Here is an 18364-nt window from a genome sequence, read left to right as displayed (position 1 = left end):
AGTGGCACCCCTTCCAGAACCAAAGATGGTAAGGCCTCAGATACGGAGGAGCCCAGAACCCACAGCCACTCCATCTTATCAGGGTTCAGTTGAAGCCTGTTGTTCCCCATCCAGCCCCCCACAGCCTCCAGGCACTGAGAAAGAACATCCATGGCATCACTTAATTCACCTGGGACAGAGATGTATAATTGAGTATCATCAGCATACTGATGATACCTCATCCTATGGTGACAGATGATCTCACCCAGCAGCTTCATGTAGGTGTTAAAAAGGAGCGGACAGAGTACTGAAACCTGTGTCACTCCACACAGTAGGGGCTGCAGGCTGGACCTCTTGCTCCCTATCAACACTGATTGGGACCAGCCTTGGAGGAAGGAGGTGAAGCAGCACAAAACTGTGCCGCCCACCGTCAACTCCCGCAGCTGACCCAAAAGGATAACATGGTTGATGATATTGAAAGCCACTGAGAACTCAAGAAGAACCAGGATAGATGTACCACCCCCATCCTGGTCTTGCCAGAGGTTATCTAGAAGTGCAACCAATGGCATTTCTGTCCTATATCCAGGCCTTATATATTTTAATATAGCCCTCAGGCTACTATGTCTAACTATAAACACAATGTTTTATTTTTCTTTTGGTCTTTGATTTTAATCAAATAAATTAAATCACCCATGACAAAGCAAATTGGATGAGTACAGGTGGCTTTTGGACTTTGTACTTCTGCTTCATGATATAAAATTCTCTTTAAATCTATTTTGGGAAGCCATCAATAACTGACAATCAAATGATTGACAAATGGTATATGTCACCTTAAATCTGCAATATATTAATCAACATGTTTCTACATTGTGTTCGAAAAGCTGCAAACAGATTGGTATATATTGCCACCCTCTTTGAGGAAACTGGAAACATGCAAGTGCTTTGAACTATCAGCTCTAAGATAGCTTTATTGTCCATTTCCCCCAGGATATCTTAAATGGTGCAAAACAAGAAATTAATTCAGTCTTTTCTGTTAACTGCAAAACACAAGAAAATGAAAGTACATCTTCTTTAGTAACAGTATTTAAAAATGTGGGGAATAATATTGCATGAATAATTAGCCCAAGGGCAAAGAGACTCGAAGGATTATTTAATTAAAGATGGTTTTACTCATATTCCTTTAATTATATCAAGGAATTAATTCTTCAAAAAATATACTGTCTGTATAAAGGGATAAATACCTTTGTAAACTTAAACAATGGATGTTTAAAATGTTGCATTATTGTTTAAGTTTACAAAGGTATTTATATATACTCCAAAACTATGTGCATGTTGCTATTCTTTGCTTTTTGGTCATTCCTCTCTTATATTTCTCTTGCCTTCTATGCCTTTTCCATTCAACATTATATGATTAAATACATTTTTAAAAGCATTCAACTTTCCAGTAATTAGTAAATGCAAAAGAAATAAATAAATCAAACCATTTTATATATGTGTGTATAGTAGTCCCATCTGACATTCTGAAAACTGTATTTTAGTTTTGTTCTAGTTTTGCAGAAGAAAGGGGTGACAATCAGACAGCGGAGCGTGTCATTTCAAACAATTGTTTTCCCCCTTCAAAAAAAAAAAAAAAGAGGTTTGCTATCTTTTGAAATGTCTGAGTTCTTATTTCAGGTGTTACGCCAGTCTTTGCAAGGAAGGGAATAGGTTTTGTGCCTCTGCAGAGGTATGTCTGGCACTCCTGCTGTCTTCAATATTGTCACCACCTACTGGGAGATCAAAAATGTCAATTTCTGATTGAAATGCTATATTCAGCAACAATTCTCAGCTTACTCCAAGTGACCTGAGCTTCTCAGTGGGTGAGATTTCAACATTTTATGCCAAAAAAAAAAAAAAAAAGAAAGTTAACGAAGTAACAGTTTGTTTCAGGCAAACAGGTAGAGAACTATGTGAACTTTTTGGCTCTGCTGTACATTGGGAAGTCTGAAAAGTTGGTGTTTATTATACTAAAGGCCTAAAAAAGAAAGCATGGGCCAGCATTAAATCAGAGGTGTTTTAATATTGAACAAGGCTAGGTTTCTGAGTGTATATGAAGGAATGAGAATCATGGCCATAGCCAAGAGGAGGGGAGAGTTTAAACCAGGGTTTTTCAAACTTGGCAACTTTAAGAGGCTGGCTGGGGAATTCTGTGAGTTGAAGTTCATACATGTTAAAGTTGCTTAAACTGGTTTAAGCATTTCTCTTTTTGCTGAAGTTTTAACATAAGTCTCAGTCTGCTTCTTCCTTTTTTAAAATTTATTTTTTATTGTTTTTAAAATAATAATGGAAAAAAGAAAAGAACAAACAAAATATATTGTTATAACTTATGCTTATCTGATACAAATATTATGCAAGTATATATTTATTTCTAATGCAGTTATGTAAAAAATAGGCTTTTTCTAACCTATTGTATTTTATATAAATGAATTCCATGCTTCATTATACTGTCCATACAAGGTCTACGTCTACAGGCAACCTGCTCATAAGTGGCAAGCAGTCTTCAATCCATTGAACAAAGGAGGCCATACATTTATCTTTCCAGTGCTGCAATATCAGTCTTTCGGCCATATTAAGGGCACGGAGAATCCATTCATGTTGTCCAGTTGTCAAATTCCATGTAATAGATATATAGTTCAAGAGAATATTATCCTCTGAAAATTTTAACTTTTGTCACACAGCTATATTTATACAGACCACTACTTTCTCCCAAAACCTAGTAAGTATAGGACATTGTAAAAACATATGTTTTAAAGAACCATTATCCTTATTACATCTCCAACAAAATGCTGCCTTAGTCCTTTTCCATACAAACATAATGGAGTCCAATAAATTCTAAATCAGTCTGCTACTTCTGATGGCGAGGAGACAGCTTTGAGTAGTCACAAATCCTCCTAAATGCACAGATACTATTATGTTCATATTGATTGGCTGGTAACTGATCCTGAAAAAAATATAATATTGCCTGATGTTAAGGCTCTGCCAAAATCTGCATTAAAACTTCCTGAGAAAGTTTGCTTCCTCTGTGAAAGAGGCTTCTGTTTTCCCATCTTCTTCTCAGAGGGCTTGAGTATTTCAAATTTCTCTTAGCGATTTGTCTTTGTTTTAACATTGGATGTGGTGGAGGGTGCTGTTGCTGGTGTTATCTGCTGTTACAGATCTGAAGGCATCACACTAAAGACTCCCTGGCTGCCCACACAATCTAATATTTTTTCTGAAAAAGCCCAGTGGGAGGAATTTCTTGGTGCTGACTTCCTTGGGGATTGAACTGAAGCACGGGAAGGCTACAGAGTGTTGGAGAGGTGACTGTGGCCAGTGAAAGGCAGGATGTTGGCACACATTCCTTGTCCAATTCCTAATAAGGTACTATCAAACCATCATATTTCACCCAGAAGAATTTCACTCCCCCCGCCCTTTGGAAAAAAAAAAGAAATACAAATTCTCATTCATCACAATGAACAAGAACTATCAGAAAGACATACAGGATAATTTTTCCATATAGCATTGCTATAGATACAGTCAATGGATGCAGGTTGTTGGCTTGAAGGCATACAGGTGGTGCAGACTATGGTACAGGCAAGATGCTCCAGCCAGCCAAGACGGGTTACATTGCTGATAGCAGAACCATCTCAGTACACTCAGCTAGAATCCTATTTTGAGGACCAGGCTTTTTTCGAGATATGTAGCAGATTTGCTCAGCACTGCTTCCTGCACTCTCAGTTGTCTATTACAGGATGTGAACTTGCTGTGTCAACGTGTCCTTTAACTTCCCCATGAAACATCAATATGTAGCCATATCCTTATTTAATCTGTTTATAGACATTTACTAGGCCTGTGTAAAGATTTGGTTTGAAGGCAGTTTGTTCCCATCCCCAAATCAAATTTATTTTCTAAGTCATATGCTTCCCAAGAAGTTAAAATAGGTAATGTGCATGATTCAAATGGATTCAGAGCCAAAGAAGTTAAAATAGGTAACGTGCATGATTCAAATGGATTCAGAGCCAAACTACAACCCTCTATCGTTTATATGCTGGCTTCCAACAGAAGCTTTGCAAATGGCTTACATTATAAAACTAGTCTTGTTACAACAAACAGAAATACATGCAACACACTAAATTCACACCAATCCCTCGCTCAGTAAGAGAGAGAGTGAGAGTCACTCACTGAAGCAGCTTTGGATGAAACCACCAAGAGAGAAATTATTTCCTTCTCTCTGCAACCCTCAAAATCTCCTCTCCTGCCTGGGATCCTTTAATTGAGAGTAGACAAGAAGACTTGAACAAAGTCTTCGATGATGCAAAGCAACATGGTTTCTTGCTTCCAAAGAGCAAAATGAGGCTGTGGCATTGCTTCCCTTTGACTCATGGCCTTCTCCATCACTTCTAGTGTGGGGAGACAGGATTTGGGCCAGAAATGTCCATGTGCTTCTCAAACAGCCGCAAGGATTTGTTCAAGGTACAATATGACACCCAACGTGTTAAAGCTGGGCATCCTGCATTAAAGAGAATGAGCTAAGCTGCATGCAAGTCTCATACAGTTTGATCAGAACAATGTCTCCCAGGAACAATGAAGGCTTTTCCCAGCCAGCTGGCTCTCACATGTTATGTTTACAGTGGAGGTAATCAGGATTATCCCTGAGGAAATCCTGTGGTTTCTCAATAGGGTTTGCCCATTATACTTTTAGTTGCTCATGATTAAAAACCCTTCTTGCACTGCATGATTATTCATGGCTGATTAGTGGACAGGCTGCTTTTTGTAATGAGTGAAGATGGGAAGACTTTTTTTGTCACGTCTCATGGCAGCGAAGCCCTGAGAATAAGTCTTCTGGATTTTTTTTTTTTTTTACAGTGCTTGCCACATCATGTGCCTAATTTGATTTGGGACCTCTCAGTGGTGCTGTAGCACACAGTATAGCAAATATCACCATCATTTCCAAGGCATTATCTTCAGCAGCTGGTGGCATCACTGCAGAAAAAGCAATATGCTAAACAATGCCTGGGCATCTGGTTCTAGCACATCTGTTTTTCTTGCAACAAACTGTCAGACAGATCTATAGCAAATTGCCCACATCAGGCAGAAATTAGCTGCAAAAAGTCACACTTGAGGAAGGGAACTCAGGTGGCCCATGAACCAAGCTGGGTGTTTTATGCAACGGCTGTACGTTTCCTTTAAAGTAGGGCTTTGCATCACTTAATTAGTATGTTAGTTGATTACAACCATATATTTAGTCAATTAATACAATATTACAAACATTATTATTCTAAGATCTCAGATAATGAAAGATCTACATCCTTAGGCAGGAAAGGTTGCTTGTTAACTGGGCTCTTGGCTATTTCTAATGCTGTCTTTGGCTGTGTTCACTGTCATTACACAAACAGGAGGGAATGAGAAAAAAAAATGTATTGAATGGATGATAAGGTAGAGTTCAATTTTATATTCCTCAAGGCAATATGCAGCTAAATACTGCCAAAAATAAACACTAAATGGAAACAATCAGTTAAAAGCAAAATAAAGCAAAAATAATAGGTACACAACTAGTTAACACTCCATCTCAACATAACTGCACAACGTAAAGCTTAATTGATTAATCATTCAGAACAGTGTTTCTCAATTCTGGGAGTTGAAGTCCATGTGTCTTAAAGTTGCTGAGGTTGAGAAACACTGATCTAGAAGACCAGAGATCAATGAGTTATTTAAGTGGACAATGGCTCCAACCTGACAGTGATTGTTCTAGCCCACTGGCCTGTACTATCTTACTTTGACTGTCTAAATTAAAGCAAAAAATGAAATGAGATCACTGGATAAGTCATCCAGAGGAAGTTTGAAATGAGGTGCTATTAATATTTGATAATTCTTAAATCTACCACTTTTTGTTATCAAACTCCAAAAACACAAAAACAAAAACACACCCAGCAGGTACTGTCCTCTTGTATTCACAGCTCCTGCTTGAAGAGCAGGTGGCAGCTGTGGCCACGAGGGCATTGGCAGTCGCAAACCTATACCAGTTGCATTCCTTCCTGGACTGGGAGGCCCTTCAGAAAGTTACTTGTGCAATCATCTCACGGCTCAACTACTGCAATGTGCTCTACATGGGGCTGTCTTTGAAGAACATTTGGAAGCTTCAAGTGGTCCAGAAAGCGGCGGCACAGGCAATGGTGGCCTTATCTCGCTATGGTCATGTGACACCTCATCTTCATGAACTGCACTGGTTGCCAACACGCTTCCAGGTGTGATTCAAGATCATTGAATCATTGTCCAGTCATGGTCAATGCCCATGAAATCCTACATGATATAGGACCTGGTTATTTAAGGAATTGCCTATCTCTTGTGGTTTCTGCCTGGCCAATATGAGTTGACAGAGTGATCATGCTCCACTCAGTTAAATCATCTATTGGGACCCAGGAACTGTGTTGCGGTGCCTGCCCCTGGAATGAGGTTCCCCCTGAGATCCAGATAGTTTCCATCCTGATGGTGTTGTGGAAGGCCTTAAAAACCTGGCTATTTTCCCAGGTTTTGGTGTAGGGTGAATGGAGCCCTATGTTGGATGTGCTTGACATATGTTTTCATATGTTGTCAGCCCATTATATATGTTTTGGTGGTTGTCTGGATTCTCTATCTTGTTTATTATTCCATTATATTTTTATTGTGTTTTATTTATATTGTCAGCTGTCCAGAGTCAGTCTGGAGTTGGGTGCCACCAAAATTGAATAAAATAATAATATTGTTGATCATTGCATGGATTTGATACAGCTTGATGAAAATGAACAAGTTTATATCTAAAAAAGAGAGAGATGGCTTGGGAACTGGAATTCAATCTATTCTGAAACAGGTCAAACTCCCCCTGAGTTCATAACTGGGAGTACTTCTTGATGCTATCCAATCCCTGAACCCACAGATGCTTATGCACAGTTGCTTATGCAAAGTTCATGCCAACTGTTGCCATTTCTAAATCAGTCTGGTATAAGAGTAGTTATCCAGGCCTTGGCTTGATCATGTCAAGACTTTATTTAGGCTAACCTTGAGGAATATCTAGAAGTTTCCATAAATGCAAAATGTGGCAGTTAAGACATCAACTTGGTGCTTAATATAGCAAACCTCAAAATCTTCACTAATTGCCATTTGTTTTCCAACTTCCTTTCAAGATGTTGTTTGTAATAATTAACACTTTAAACAGCTTAAGCTGTTCCCAAATTGTCTTGATCTGGCTGAGGACTCCAAGAAAGCCAATTATGGGGTATATCAATGCAGGCTTTCACAGCCAGCATCAATCCAGTGGTGATGAGCTTCCAGGCTAATAGGCCATGGTCTAATTATCTGGCATCCTGATGTTTTGCCAGCAACTGTGGCCTGCATCTTCAGAGATGAAAGTGATCTGCTCAGTAGTGCACTTCTTGGCAGCTCACAGGCAACTGAGCAGGAACTGACTGAGCTCTTGGGTTTGTAACAGAACTAATCTCTTAACTGGACCATGTCATTGGAATTCTGGAAAGCCCGTTTCTGATTGGTTCTTCGCCTCAGTGAATTTGTAACTGGTCTAATTTTGAAGAAGTTCCAAAGGGGCTAATTTTTTATTGGCCTGTCTTTGAAACAAGCTGCTGCTGCTGTTTTTTTTCTTTCAGGTGAGACTATTGTAGATTCTATATAGTGTTGGTTAATTAAGAGCTGTTGTATTTTGGTGTGACATAAAGGATAAAGTGTCATTTGTTGAAAAACAGTATATAAATAAGCTGTCTTACTTAGCATGCATATGCAGTATAAAGTTGTAAAATTAGGACATTATAACACTACAGAAAAGATACCCAGACTGAGGTAGAAATTAGAACTGACAAGCCATCAGCTTTTGCTTCAAAGTATGTGAGAAATAATTCAGTAATAAGCAACAGGTTGATTCTTAGAGTTCTTTGCTAATTAAAGTAGAAAAAAATAATAATTTCAGCTGAAAGACTTATTCTGGTCTAACACTAAAGTTGCAATATTAGCCTTTCTAATTATATTTCACCTTTATATTTGTCAAAAATGGCAGTTTTTGAGATGGAGTTTCTTGTAGCAATAATTTCAGCCAGGCAGAAATCCACAGGACAACAGTTAGATACTATTGTACAATAAATAATATTTGTGATTTTTGTCCACTTTGAGTTGTGGGGATGGATATCTTCCTAAAACATTTAAAGAAATCTTTTTGGGGGTTGTAGAAATCTTCATACAAACCCTAAAACGATATGTTTGAAAAGGTGGCACATCTTCATTTAATAGAGATAAAAGGGGAACTTGAAAATAGCCTTTTTCCAGATTATACTATTTTAAATATGCTATTGGTTATTTGGTTGAATAAGCTTTTATTTTATTATATTGTTCAATTTTTGTATTTCTTAACAAAGTGAGCCACTTTGAAGAACTTCTAAAAACAGCATATAAAGTAGGTGGGCCAGTGAGAGGGAATAAACAGAATGATGGTGAGAAGTAAATGGAACCATATCACTTGTGTGGAATTTTCTCCATCTCGAAGGGATATGCTAGGGTCTTTTTTGGGGGATGGGGTAAAATGTGTTATGTCTAGGGCAACCTGTTCAAGGCTGTAAAACCCTGGATGTTATTTGTGGATAACAAAGAAATACAAACACTCTCTTTGCTCCTTCTGGCACCCTTCTGGATATTTACAGCCCAGATTTGATAGCCATATTTGTGCTTATTCTACTGATTTTTTGTTTTTGGTGCCTTCAAGTCAGTTTTGACTAGGCAATTGGTGACTGCCTGGATTAGTCCCTGCAGTTTTCTTGGCAAGGCTTTCTAGAAGTGGTTTGCCCTTGCCTTCTTCCTAGAACTGAGAGAGAGTGACTGGCCCAAGGGCACCCAGCTGGCTTTGTGCCTAAGGTGGGACTAGAATTCATGGTCTCCCAGTTTCTAGCCTGATGCTTTAACCACTACACCTAAGTGGCTCTCTATTCTAAGGAATAGAGGACCATTTAGTTTTAAATTGTTTTCCACATAAAACAACAGTATTTCTAAAATTCAGCAGCCCAGATAGAGAGGTTGCAGGGGCCTAAGAAAACAGGCCTTAGGGTTGCATGAAGCTCCAGGGCTGGAGACTGTCTGCCTTTGAATTAAGGCACTGACTGGAAAGGCATCCACAGAAGAGATGGGCTGAGGGTGGGGATGATGACATGTCTGTTGTGATGTAAACTCTGTTCCTTACAATGCACTTGCATGCTATGTTACTTCACAAGTGTTAAAAGGGCAGAATCCTGCATTTTGGCATCATTGTGGCTAGTTGCAGAGGCCTACGATTAAAAGAACTACTGTATTTGCCTATTGGAATGGTCTGCTCTGATTTAAGTGGCCCCAGGAATGTCTCTTGAACCTGGGACATTCTGCATACAAAGCACATACTCTGTCAGGAAGCAATCCCATTTTTTTCTATACAGCTTCTAAATAGCTGAACAGTTGTATCTGCTATGCCCATTTAGAGCTTGTTAGTGACTTTTGAAGAATCTTGTGCTTTCTTAGTATTTGTCTTCTAGAGCCAATACTGGACTTCTATATTGTTTTGAGACTGTGGAGTGTTTTCAAGCTTATCTCTTTGTGTTTGCTGAGATCCTCCACTCTTTCTCCAAGGCTGAAAAGCCATTCCTCTTGAAATATCATCAGAACAGCAATGTTTGCACGAGGTCCTACTTTGCTTCAAATATTTGAAAATTCTTCTACTGTAGTAGACAAATTTCACTGCAAAATGACTAGGGAATATTTATTTTAGTCTGATATGAAAAGTGCTTTTTACAATTTTATAGCAATCTTCAGTTTTCTTAGAAAATACAGGGGAAGATAGAGAGAGATGCAAGGAGACCTTACCTAGAGTCTGACCGGCGAGTACTCTCCCATTCTCCCCTAGGACAGCAGCCCGTGCATGCCTCTCATTTGAGTATTGTACAAATGCATAGCCTTTGTGCACAGAGCAGCCCACCACTCTGCCATATTTAGAGAAGATGGTCTCTACATCTGACTTCTTGACCACTGCTGTGTTGAGGTTCCCAATGAAGACCCTGGAGTTGATGGACTTGGGATCATTCTTGTTTGTGATGTTACTTGTCTGTACTTTCAGTGACATCTTGACACCTGAGTAAGCAAGATAGTGAGGATCAGGAAGGCACTAATATCCTATGATAAGGTCTATCAATGGAGGCAATGGTGTTCATATGAGCTTATTGGAAAGATGAGCCATCAAAAACTTGCAGAACACCAAGTGAATTTGAAACATAGTAATGTGCAGACTTTCACACACTGGAATAGTTTACACAGTATAAATCTTGTAACAATTTAAAGCAACCTCACTTGGACTCTTGCAAAGGAGTGCATGATAGTGGATCTTACACTCCTGGGCAACAGAAGCGGGTTTGCCTGTATTTATGGCCCTCTAAGGCTATGGCCCAAATATGTCCCAGCAGCATCATTTTTCTATAGTTTCCCCATGCCATTGCTTTCATCTCATCCCAAGCCTATTAGCAGTATAGGTTTAAGTTGTCCTTAGCTGTATTATTGCTAAAGTTTTGTTTTCCTGTTAATGCTGATGGCATCCAATGACAGTCACAAGTCCATTACACTGGAAGTCATCAATTTCAGGTGACCAGTAGTGGCATTACAGAGCCCTTACTGCCCATTCCAGGCTGATGTGGGCATCCCCCTCTGTATGGTCCTTTGTCATCCTCATCTACTGCCTTTCTGCTGTTTCCTTAACAAGCTGAACACAGCAGCCCTGTACCAGTGTTCTTTGGATTTGCACAAGAGAGGTAGAGGTATAGCACATTAGTTCACATTGGGTTCCTCTGCCACCCCTGCTCTAATTGAATGCAAAAAGCTGTCTATCACAAGCAGTACAATACGAAACTTCCTGTACAGAATAATAGAAGTAGACTGTAGCTGGTAAATTTAAAATTGTCTATCTGAATTGCATAACAGTGCAAAACCTCTTAGTACTTCTATAAATGCTTCCACTTTGCAGTTCTTGTTACTTTAGTGCAAGGCTGAACTAGTAAATTAGTGGAATGACAGGACCAATTCCCACTGACTCCTGAACAAAACACAGAAGAATCTGAAAGTTGGCATTTGTTGCCTATATAAATAAAGAAGACAAATACTAAATAAATGTGCCACTTGGGACTCAATTCCTCTCGTGATCCTGATTTTTTTTCACTTAGGTTTATTTAGTTATTTTAAAAAACTTCTACAACTGCCCATATTGTAACAACAACCCTGGGTGGTGCTCAAAACAGTAAAAACAATGAAACCCCGAAACCATCAGAATAAAACTCAGTAAAAACTATGAAAAACTCTATAAAAATTCATGGCACCCCAGGGTGGCACTTTTCCATTCATCCACATACCATCTTACTGCTTAGCTTATGATAGCATGACATGTGGGAGGAAAGGAACAGGAAGGGGCCTAAAGATGACAGAGAGTATCCTGCAGTCTAACTCGCCCCATTCCTCTGGTAGTGCTTTGATTGGCAGCTTTCCCCCCCACTGCTTAATTGTGTTCAGAAGAGGACAACAGAGCTGGAGGATTCATCCAATTACTTTGCCTATCACACAACCTAGGACAGCACATTTGGTAATGACTCAGAGGCAGGAATCAAGATTGGCAATGGAAGCAGAAAACCTGCATGCCATTATAATTTTCTTTTGACTCAAGCAGTGGGGTGAAAGCCCTATGGCATTCTGGTAATTGATCATTTAGGACCTTAAATAAGGAAAGCTGCAAATGTTTATACATATTTTCTTTGTGTCTTTGTATTATGTTTTAGTGACCTAAATATTGAATTTGTGGATGGATTTCTCTCCATCCTGCAGTCAGAGCTTCTGCGCTCATCTCCAATGGCAATCTAGACGCCCCTCCTTTTTTTTTTTTTTTTATCACACTAGAAAGAGCCTTCTTCCAAACAAGACTGTCAAGGATTTACTGGGGAAAGGCAAGAGACTATTAGGTTAAAGACATTTAACACAAATTACTAGGGTACATATACACTATTAGAAATATGAACATGGAGACATGCAATAACAGAAGGATGAAGAAAACTGAATCTAATACAATGACACATACAGTATTCTGAGGCATGGTGTAATTATTCAGAAAAGAAGTCCAATACGTAAAGATACTAACTACTTCCTTTCTTGATTTCTTTATTGCTGAATGAGAAGTTGCTACACATAAGTTTGCCAAGGTACTACTGGAGATTCAGTGAGTCCACCTTTGAGAGGTGCGATAAGAAAGAGTTGGCCACATCTCTTTTTCTTGAAATTACCTCCCTGCTTTTCCACAAGTTTCCTTTATTGAAGTTTGCTTCTTGTGTCAATGAGGAAGAAAGTGTTTAACTATTTTGGTTTCTGTTTGCCTAAATATAGCCCATTCCAAGGAGCAGATTCTACAAGGACCAAGGGCTCTGTAGCATTCTCTCATAACACCTCCATCTACATTCATGTACAGATTAAGAAGGCAGCGTTTTCTTACTGCTCTTCATTTCACCCAGTTCAAATCTGGCCCTTCGCAAGCATTTGCCATATTTGCTCAAGCAGTTCTGCTCTCTCTAGCAAGAGTCACCTGCCTAGGGCTTTGATTGCAAACAGCCATAAAGAGGATGGCTGAGTACTGTTTTAATATGCAGATCAGTGTTAGCCTTGGAATACCACTGAACACCTCAGATTCACCTCTCTCATTGTTTTCAGGCCTGATGAATAATTCATGCCCTCAGAGCAATCCAAATGGATTTGCACTCTGAGGATGCAATCTGAACAGAACACAGAGCCAGACTTCATATTTCATTCCTCATGATGCAGCATTGGCATAATCAGTATGAGTGTCTCAGGCCCCTGTTAGTAATTCTAAAAATCAAGACTCATGAAGCAAGAACCTGAATGCTCATTTGTTCCAGAGAGCCCACTAGTCATCCTGGATGGAATCCTTCCTTATTCATAGTAAGAGTGACTGGGGCATGTATGTGTGCAGGTGCTGTTGAATGTATGGAGGATGTTTGTGGTGGAATTGTAATATTAACAGCCCCATATTAACATGGCTTCAAGGAAGACTAATTATGAAAGAAGTGATACAGAATCAGGCTAGAATATTTACATGTACATTAACTTTATTTAATACGCTTCAGTGGAAATCTTGGTTTTGCTTGTATATATAATGGGCTATGCGGATTTAGAAAGATTGTATCTTCTGCTAAGATTTGTTAGCTGAGAATCACTCCAAAGTGATAGGCTCATTTTGCAGCCATGTCTCTCCCTTAGTTTTTTTCAATTTATCTTTTTTTGACATTGTAAATGGCTAACTTGATTTAGCCCCATTCAGGAAGCAAAGAATTAGAGCCTCTTCTATCACCACGTTAAGGTTCAGATTGGTGCCCTGAATTTATTCTAGGATAAGAAAGTTGCTGGTAGTTCCAACTTTAAAGCTATACATATTTCAGCCTTTTTAAAGTCTTCCTCAAGTCCAGCTGGACTCTTGGTAACTACATGGACAAGTCTATGTTGTTTTTTCAGTAACAATATGGAAAGGGTTTGCTGTTTTCTTCTTCCAGGACATTTTTCAATTTCCCCAGGAATTTTCTGGTGGTTTCCCACTGAGGTTTTACCCAGATCTGACCCTACTTAGCTTTTTTGAGATCAGGCAATATGACCTGCAGTGAATTTAGCTGTAGAATCCCCTGTAATTGAGAACATGGCAGCCATTCCTTTTCACAAAGTAAAGCAGACAAAAATTCTAATTTATCTTCACCCATCAGATTAAGTAACTACAGCTCTTTCCAGCAGGAGAAGCCTTGAATTACCTGCCTGCAATTGCAGCTGCTGAAGATGGAAAGAAAAAAAAGACAGCAATTCAAGTTCAGCACTATAAACTTGACTTGATAGACAAGGATTCAAAGGAAGCCAGATTCTTAAGAGAAGTGCCCCATGCAATCTGCCTTCATGCATTTCAGAAGTACATAACCTGTTAGGCCACAACAAACGTAATTTCTTGCCATTGGTTATGTTAGATGGGGTTAATGGGATTTGAAATCCCAAAAATCTGGAGGGCACCAAGTTGCTTATCCCTGGATCAGTTTTGCTCTCTTCTCCATACACTTGCAAAATTTCAAGGTCTTTCCATCTTATTTCTGATCAACAATGTGAATGTTTTTTATTTTAATAAGAATTTACCAAACAGAATTCTCACCTGTCCATATTAAAAGACAAACATGGGTATACTGCTCTTTTCTTTTCTGACTGGATGCTACATTGAATCCTTTTCATAAAAGGCTGGGATACGATGCCATGTTCTTGCTAGGGTTTCCATCTGAACAATGAGTTATCAATGAAATTCAGCATCTGATAAGTTTTCTCTCTTCTCATCCCTACTCTCTTCACAAGATGAAAGAAAAGAGTGGAGTGAGTTATTTCTCACTCCAGGAGCATCAGTTTTCACTGAGGTTTGACCTGATTGATTGCAAACACCTTCTGGTCAGTTGTTAAAAGCCTGAGTGACTGTGCTAGTTTCCACTCCACCCTTCAATGAATTATAGCTTGTCTTAACAAAAACATTAACTTGTTTCTGTCAGCAAATGGAGAAATAGTATGCTCAACTACATAATGGCATCTGAAAACTAATATTGCATCATTACAGAATACAGCTCACTCACTCATGGTGAAGTTCATTGCTGGATAGCAAACACTGTTTACAAGCACTGTTGTAAAGCCACACAAAATTTGATTCAGCCTAAATAACAGGTTCATTAATGCATAGAATATTCCTGCCAATGCTGTGTTCTGAAAGGAATATTATTTCTTTCCATAGTAGTTTATTTTTTTTTTCTGTTGCCATCATTATCGTACCAAATAGTAAGTTAATAATAATCAGGTAAGCTTGAGAAAAGTAGGTTAATGATTTTGCGGCTATTATTATTATTATTATTATTATTATTATTATTATTATTATTATTTAAATGTATATGCCGCTTGACTCCCAACAACTCTGGGTAGCTTACAATCGTTAAAACATTTAAAACAAAGAACAATAGAAAACACACACACACACAACAGCACAAGGCAGAAGAACAACAATGGCAAAGAAAATAAACCCAGAAGGGAACAGCAAAAAAGAAAGGGGCACGTGTCATCCATGTAATGCACTGAGATTGGAAAGAAGACTACCAAACCTAGATTTTAACAGTGAAAGGGTAACATTGTTATTTTATCTCTGATATAGAGCATAAGACAGCACAAGAAAATGCAGCTGGATTAATTCAAGAGCCATCTAGTCCAACATTCTATATCTCATAGCACCCAACCAGCTGCATTCAGGAAACTCACAGACACGGACCATCAGTAATGGCTTTTCTCCACAGTTACTCCCTAGCAACTATGATATATGTATGATTCAGGAGATAGCATACAACCATCAAGACTGTTTATTCACAAAATTAGATTTTTAATTGATCTTGCAGTAAACTGTCAATCACCAGGTAACGAGCCACTACAATGGGAGAGAAAAGAAGGCCAACATTAATGAGCAAACTGATAGGAATAAGATGAACTGAACAAGTTGAAGGTGGACTGAGCAAGGGGTAGAGGGAGATTAATATTTCTGATTCTTCCTATGGTATTAGTTGTTCTGTATTTTCAGATTTAAATCTTAAATTAATTAGTTTCTTTGTTAAGAGAGTAATTTATTAATTAATTTTATTTATTTATCTAACTTCTATAGCTGCCCATCTCAACCAAGTGACTCTGGGTGGTGAACAATTCTAAAACAATTAAAAACAATACAAAAAATAAATATATACAGCAGCCAAGAAAATTATCATAATAATTATCAATATAGCCAAGAGACAGGGCCCTTAATACATTTGGGGCCCCAGGCCTGGGCACATAGCTAGGTCTTTGAAGCTCTATGAAAAACCAACAAGATTGGGGCCATCTTAAATCTCTGAAGGGAGGATGTTTCAAAGGGCAGGGGCTACAGCAGAGAAGGCAAGTCTCCTGGTCCTTGCAAGCCAACATTCCTTGGCTGATGGGACCCACAGCATGCCCAACCTGTTGGACCGAATCAGACGGGTAGAAACTATTGGGAAAAGACTGTCTCTCAGGTAACCTGGTCCCAAGTCATGCAGTGCTTTAAAGGTGACAACCAACACCTTGAATTGTACCTGGAAACACATTGGCAATCAGTGCAGCTCATGCAGTAGTGGCGTTATATGCGTCACATATCCAACACCATTTACTATCCATGCAGCCGCATTCTGTACCAGTTGAAGCTTCCAAAGGAACTTCAAGGGCAGCCCCATGTAGAGTGTGTAGCAGTAGTCCAAGCGGGAGGTTATAAGGGTGTGGGTGATTGTGAGCAGAGACTCCTGATCCAGGAATGGATGTGACTGGCACACCACCTGGAGGTGTGCAAAGGCCCCCCTAGCCATGGCTGCTACCTGCTCTTTGACCAGGAGCTGTGAGTCCAGGAGGACCCCCAGATTGTGTACTGAGTCTGTCTGGAGCAGTGCTACCCCATCCAGAACCAAAGATGGAAAAGCCTTGTCTCTAGGAGGTTCAAATATCCAGAGCCACTCAGTCTTGCTTGGGTTGTGTCGAAGCCCATTGCGCCCCATCCAGAACTCTACAGGCCCCAAACACTGGGACAGGACATCCATGGCATCTCTTAGCCCTTTTAAGTTCCCTCAGCTCTTCCATATACCATGGAGTGTATTGGGAACCATGGGCATGGAGAGGCCACTCAGGCGCAATCTGATCCAAAGCTGCAGCCACTCTACCATTCCAAGCAGCCAACAAGGCTTCATTTAGACCGAGTAGCAAACTTTCTGAAACAACCCCAAGCTCTCTGTACAACCCAGTTGGGTCCATTAGTTGCCTGGGGCAGGCTGATCACCATTGGTCCTGTAATGAAAGCATTAAAGTAAAATAGTCCTGACCATCAGGTCCCCCCCCCCAATTCTTTGGGTTACCAAGAACTTACAGAAAGCAACATCTGTGCATACACCAAGAATGCAAAATTTGGCAGGTGAGTCTTGCCAACTCTGTAACTTGCCAACTGTATAATTAACTTATAATTGATCTTAGTTTCAATTATGGAAGTATGACCACTTCACTAGATCAAGATCAGAGTTCATTATACATACAGGAATTACAAACAAGATTAAAATTTCATTTCAACTAATTAGGTGTTTCAGCAGCACCACTAATTTAAATTGGCTTCCTGCATGCTTGCAGTACAGAGTTCAGTGCATGGTGAAAACATCTGTGGGTTTTCTGTTAGACTGTAGGTGCCACTATTACATTGTGAATATGCAACCTGAGAGATACACACTGGCTCAGCTATTTACAACTCTGGGTTGGTCTCCAATGCTCACCAGGTCCTTGAAATTTTGGAATCTGAGACACATAAATTTAGATATATAGATATCTGTATCTTTCACCTTTTCTGTTTGTGATCCTGATATTAATGCTTCCTTGCTTTCAGTGGGTGAGGAAGTCTTCAGATCTGCTGCATAGCAAATAGGGGTGGGTTGTGAGTGACAGGTTCCCAGAGGAGGATGCTCTTATAAGAAAGCAATAGTTATTATTCAAAGAAGTCATCTCAGTAGGTATGACCAATGCCTGGGGAAAGCAATAACAACTTTCACTTTCTTTTATGAGATGACTGGCTGGTTATCTATATGGATATTAAAATATGCCCACAACTACAATATTGGAAGTACAGTATCATAAAAGAGGAAATCAGATGGAAATGTGTAATTTAAAATTAAGAGTGGTCTCATTGCATTAATTTGATTTTAATTTTCTTCATGCCAAACGTGATAAGCATATTGAAGATGGGTTAACTGTGGATTTGGATGGAAATGAAACAGATTTATTTTCCCCAATTAGCTGTGCTTATATTATATACATTTGTACCTAATATCCTCTCTAGACAACAACAAACCTCCTATTTGCAAACCACCACCAACAATACACAGATACACACATGTACCCACAGAGATGAAAATAGAACTCATTTACTCCATATATAATTCCTAAGACGATGAAAGCATATGAAGCAGGGAGGAGGAGCTAAGATGGTGACAGACTAGCAGCTCCTCCTATCTTGTGACTAGCCTAACCCCTCTGACCCCAAACATGCCATCCAGAGGCAAGAAAATCCAGACCAATCCCAGTAATTATCCTGGGGACCATATATCCAATAAAGTGAAGATTTATGAAGAATGGTGTTGGAAGGGGCCAAAGACGATTTAGTTCAGCCTTCTGTTCTCAGTCTGACGCCTTGAAAAGTCCACAAGCAGGAAAAGAGTAGAGAAGCATGCTCCTATATGTG

At 39.3% G+C, this 18364-nt stretch overlaps 1 protein-coding gene across 11 annotated transcripts in view; it reads right to left on the bottom strand.

Moving 5' to 3' along the window:
- Nucleotides 1-18364, bottom strand: part of RALY (RALY heterogeneous nuclear ribonucleoprotein) — a 248357-nt gene that overhangs the window by 28936 nt on the left and 201057 nt on the right. For all 11 annotated transcript variants that reach the window (XM_088153550.1, XM_088153555.1, XM_088153553.1 and 8 more), the window contains one exon: nucleotides 9862-10125. In XM_088153550.1, coding sequence (XP_088009676.1) covers nucleotides 9862-10117 — 256 coding nt within the window. In that variant the 5' untranslated portion in view covers nucleotides 10118-10125. The remainder of the gene's footprint in view (nucleotides 1-9861; nucleotides 10126-18364) is intronic.

This window comes from Python bivittatus, unplaced genomic scaffold (genome assembly GCF_059951505.1).
Source record: "Python bivittatus isolate LINGU-HERP-01145 unplaced genomic scaffold, Pbiv_v1 ctg000700_np1212, whole genome shotgun sequence".
Classification (NCBI taxonomy): domain Eukaryota; kingdom Metazoa; phylum Chordata; class Lepidosauria; order Squamata; family Pythonidae; genus Python; species Python bivittatus.
Note: the sequence above shows the minus strand (reverse complement) of the source record. Positions and strands in the feature narration are given on the sequence as shown.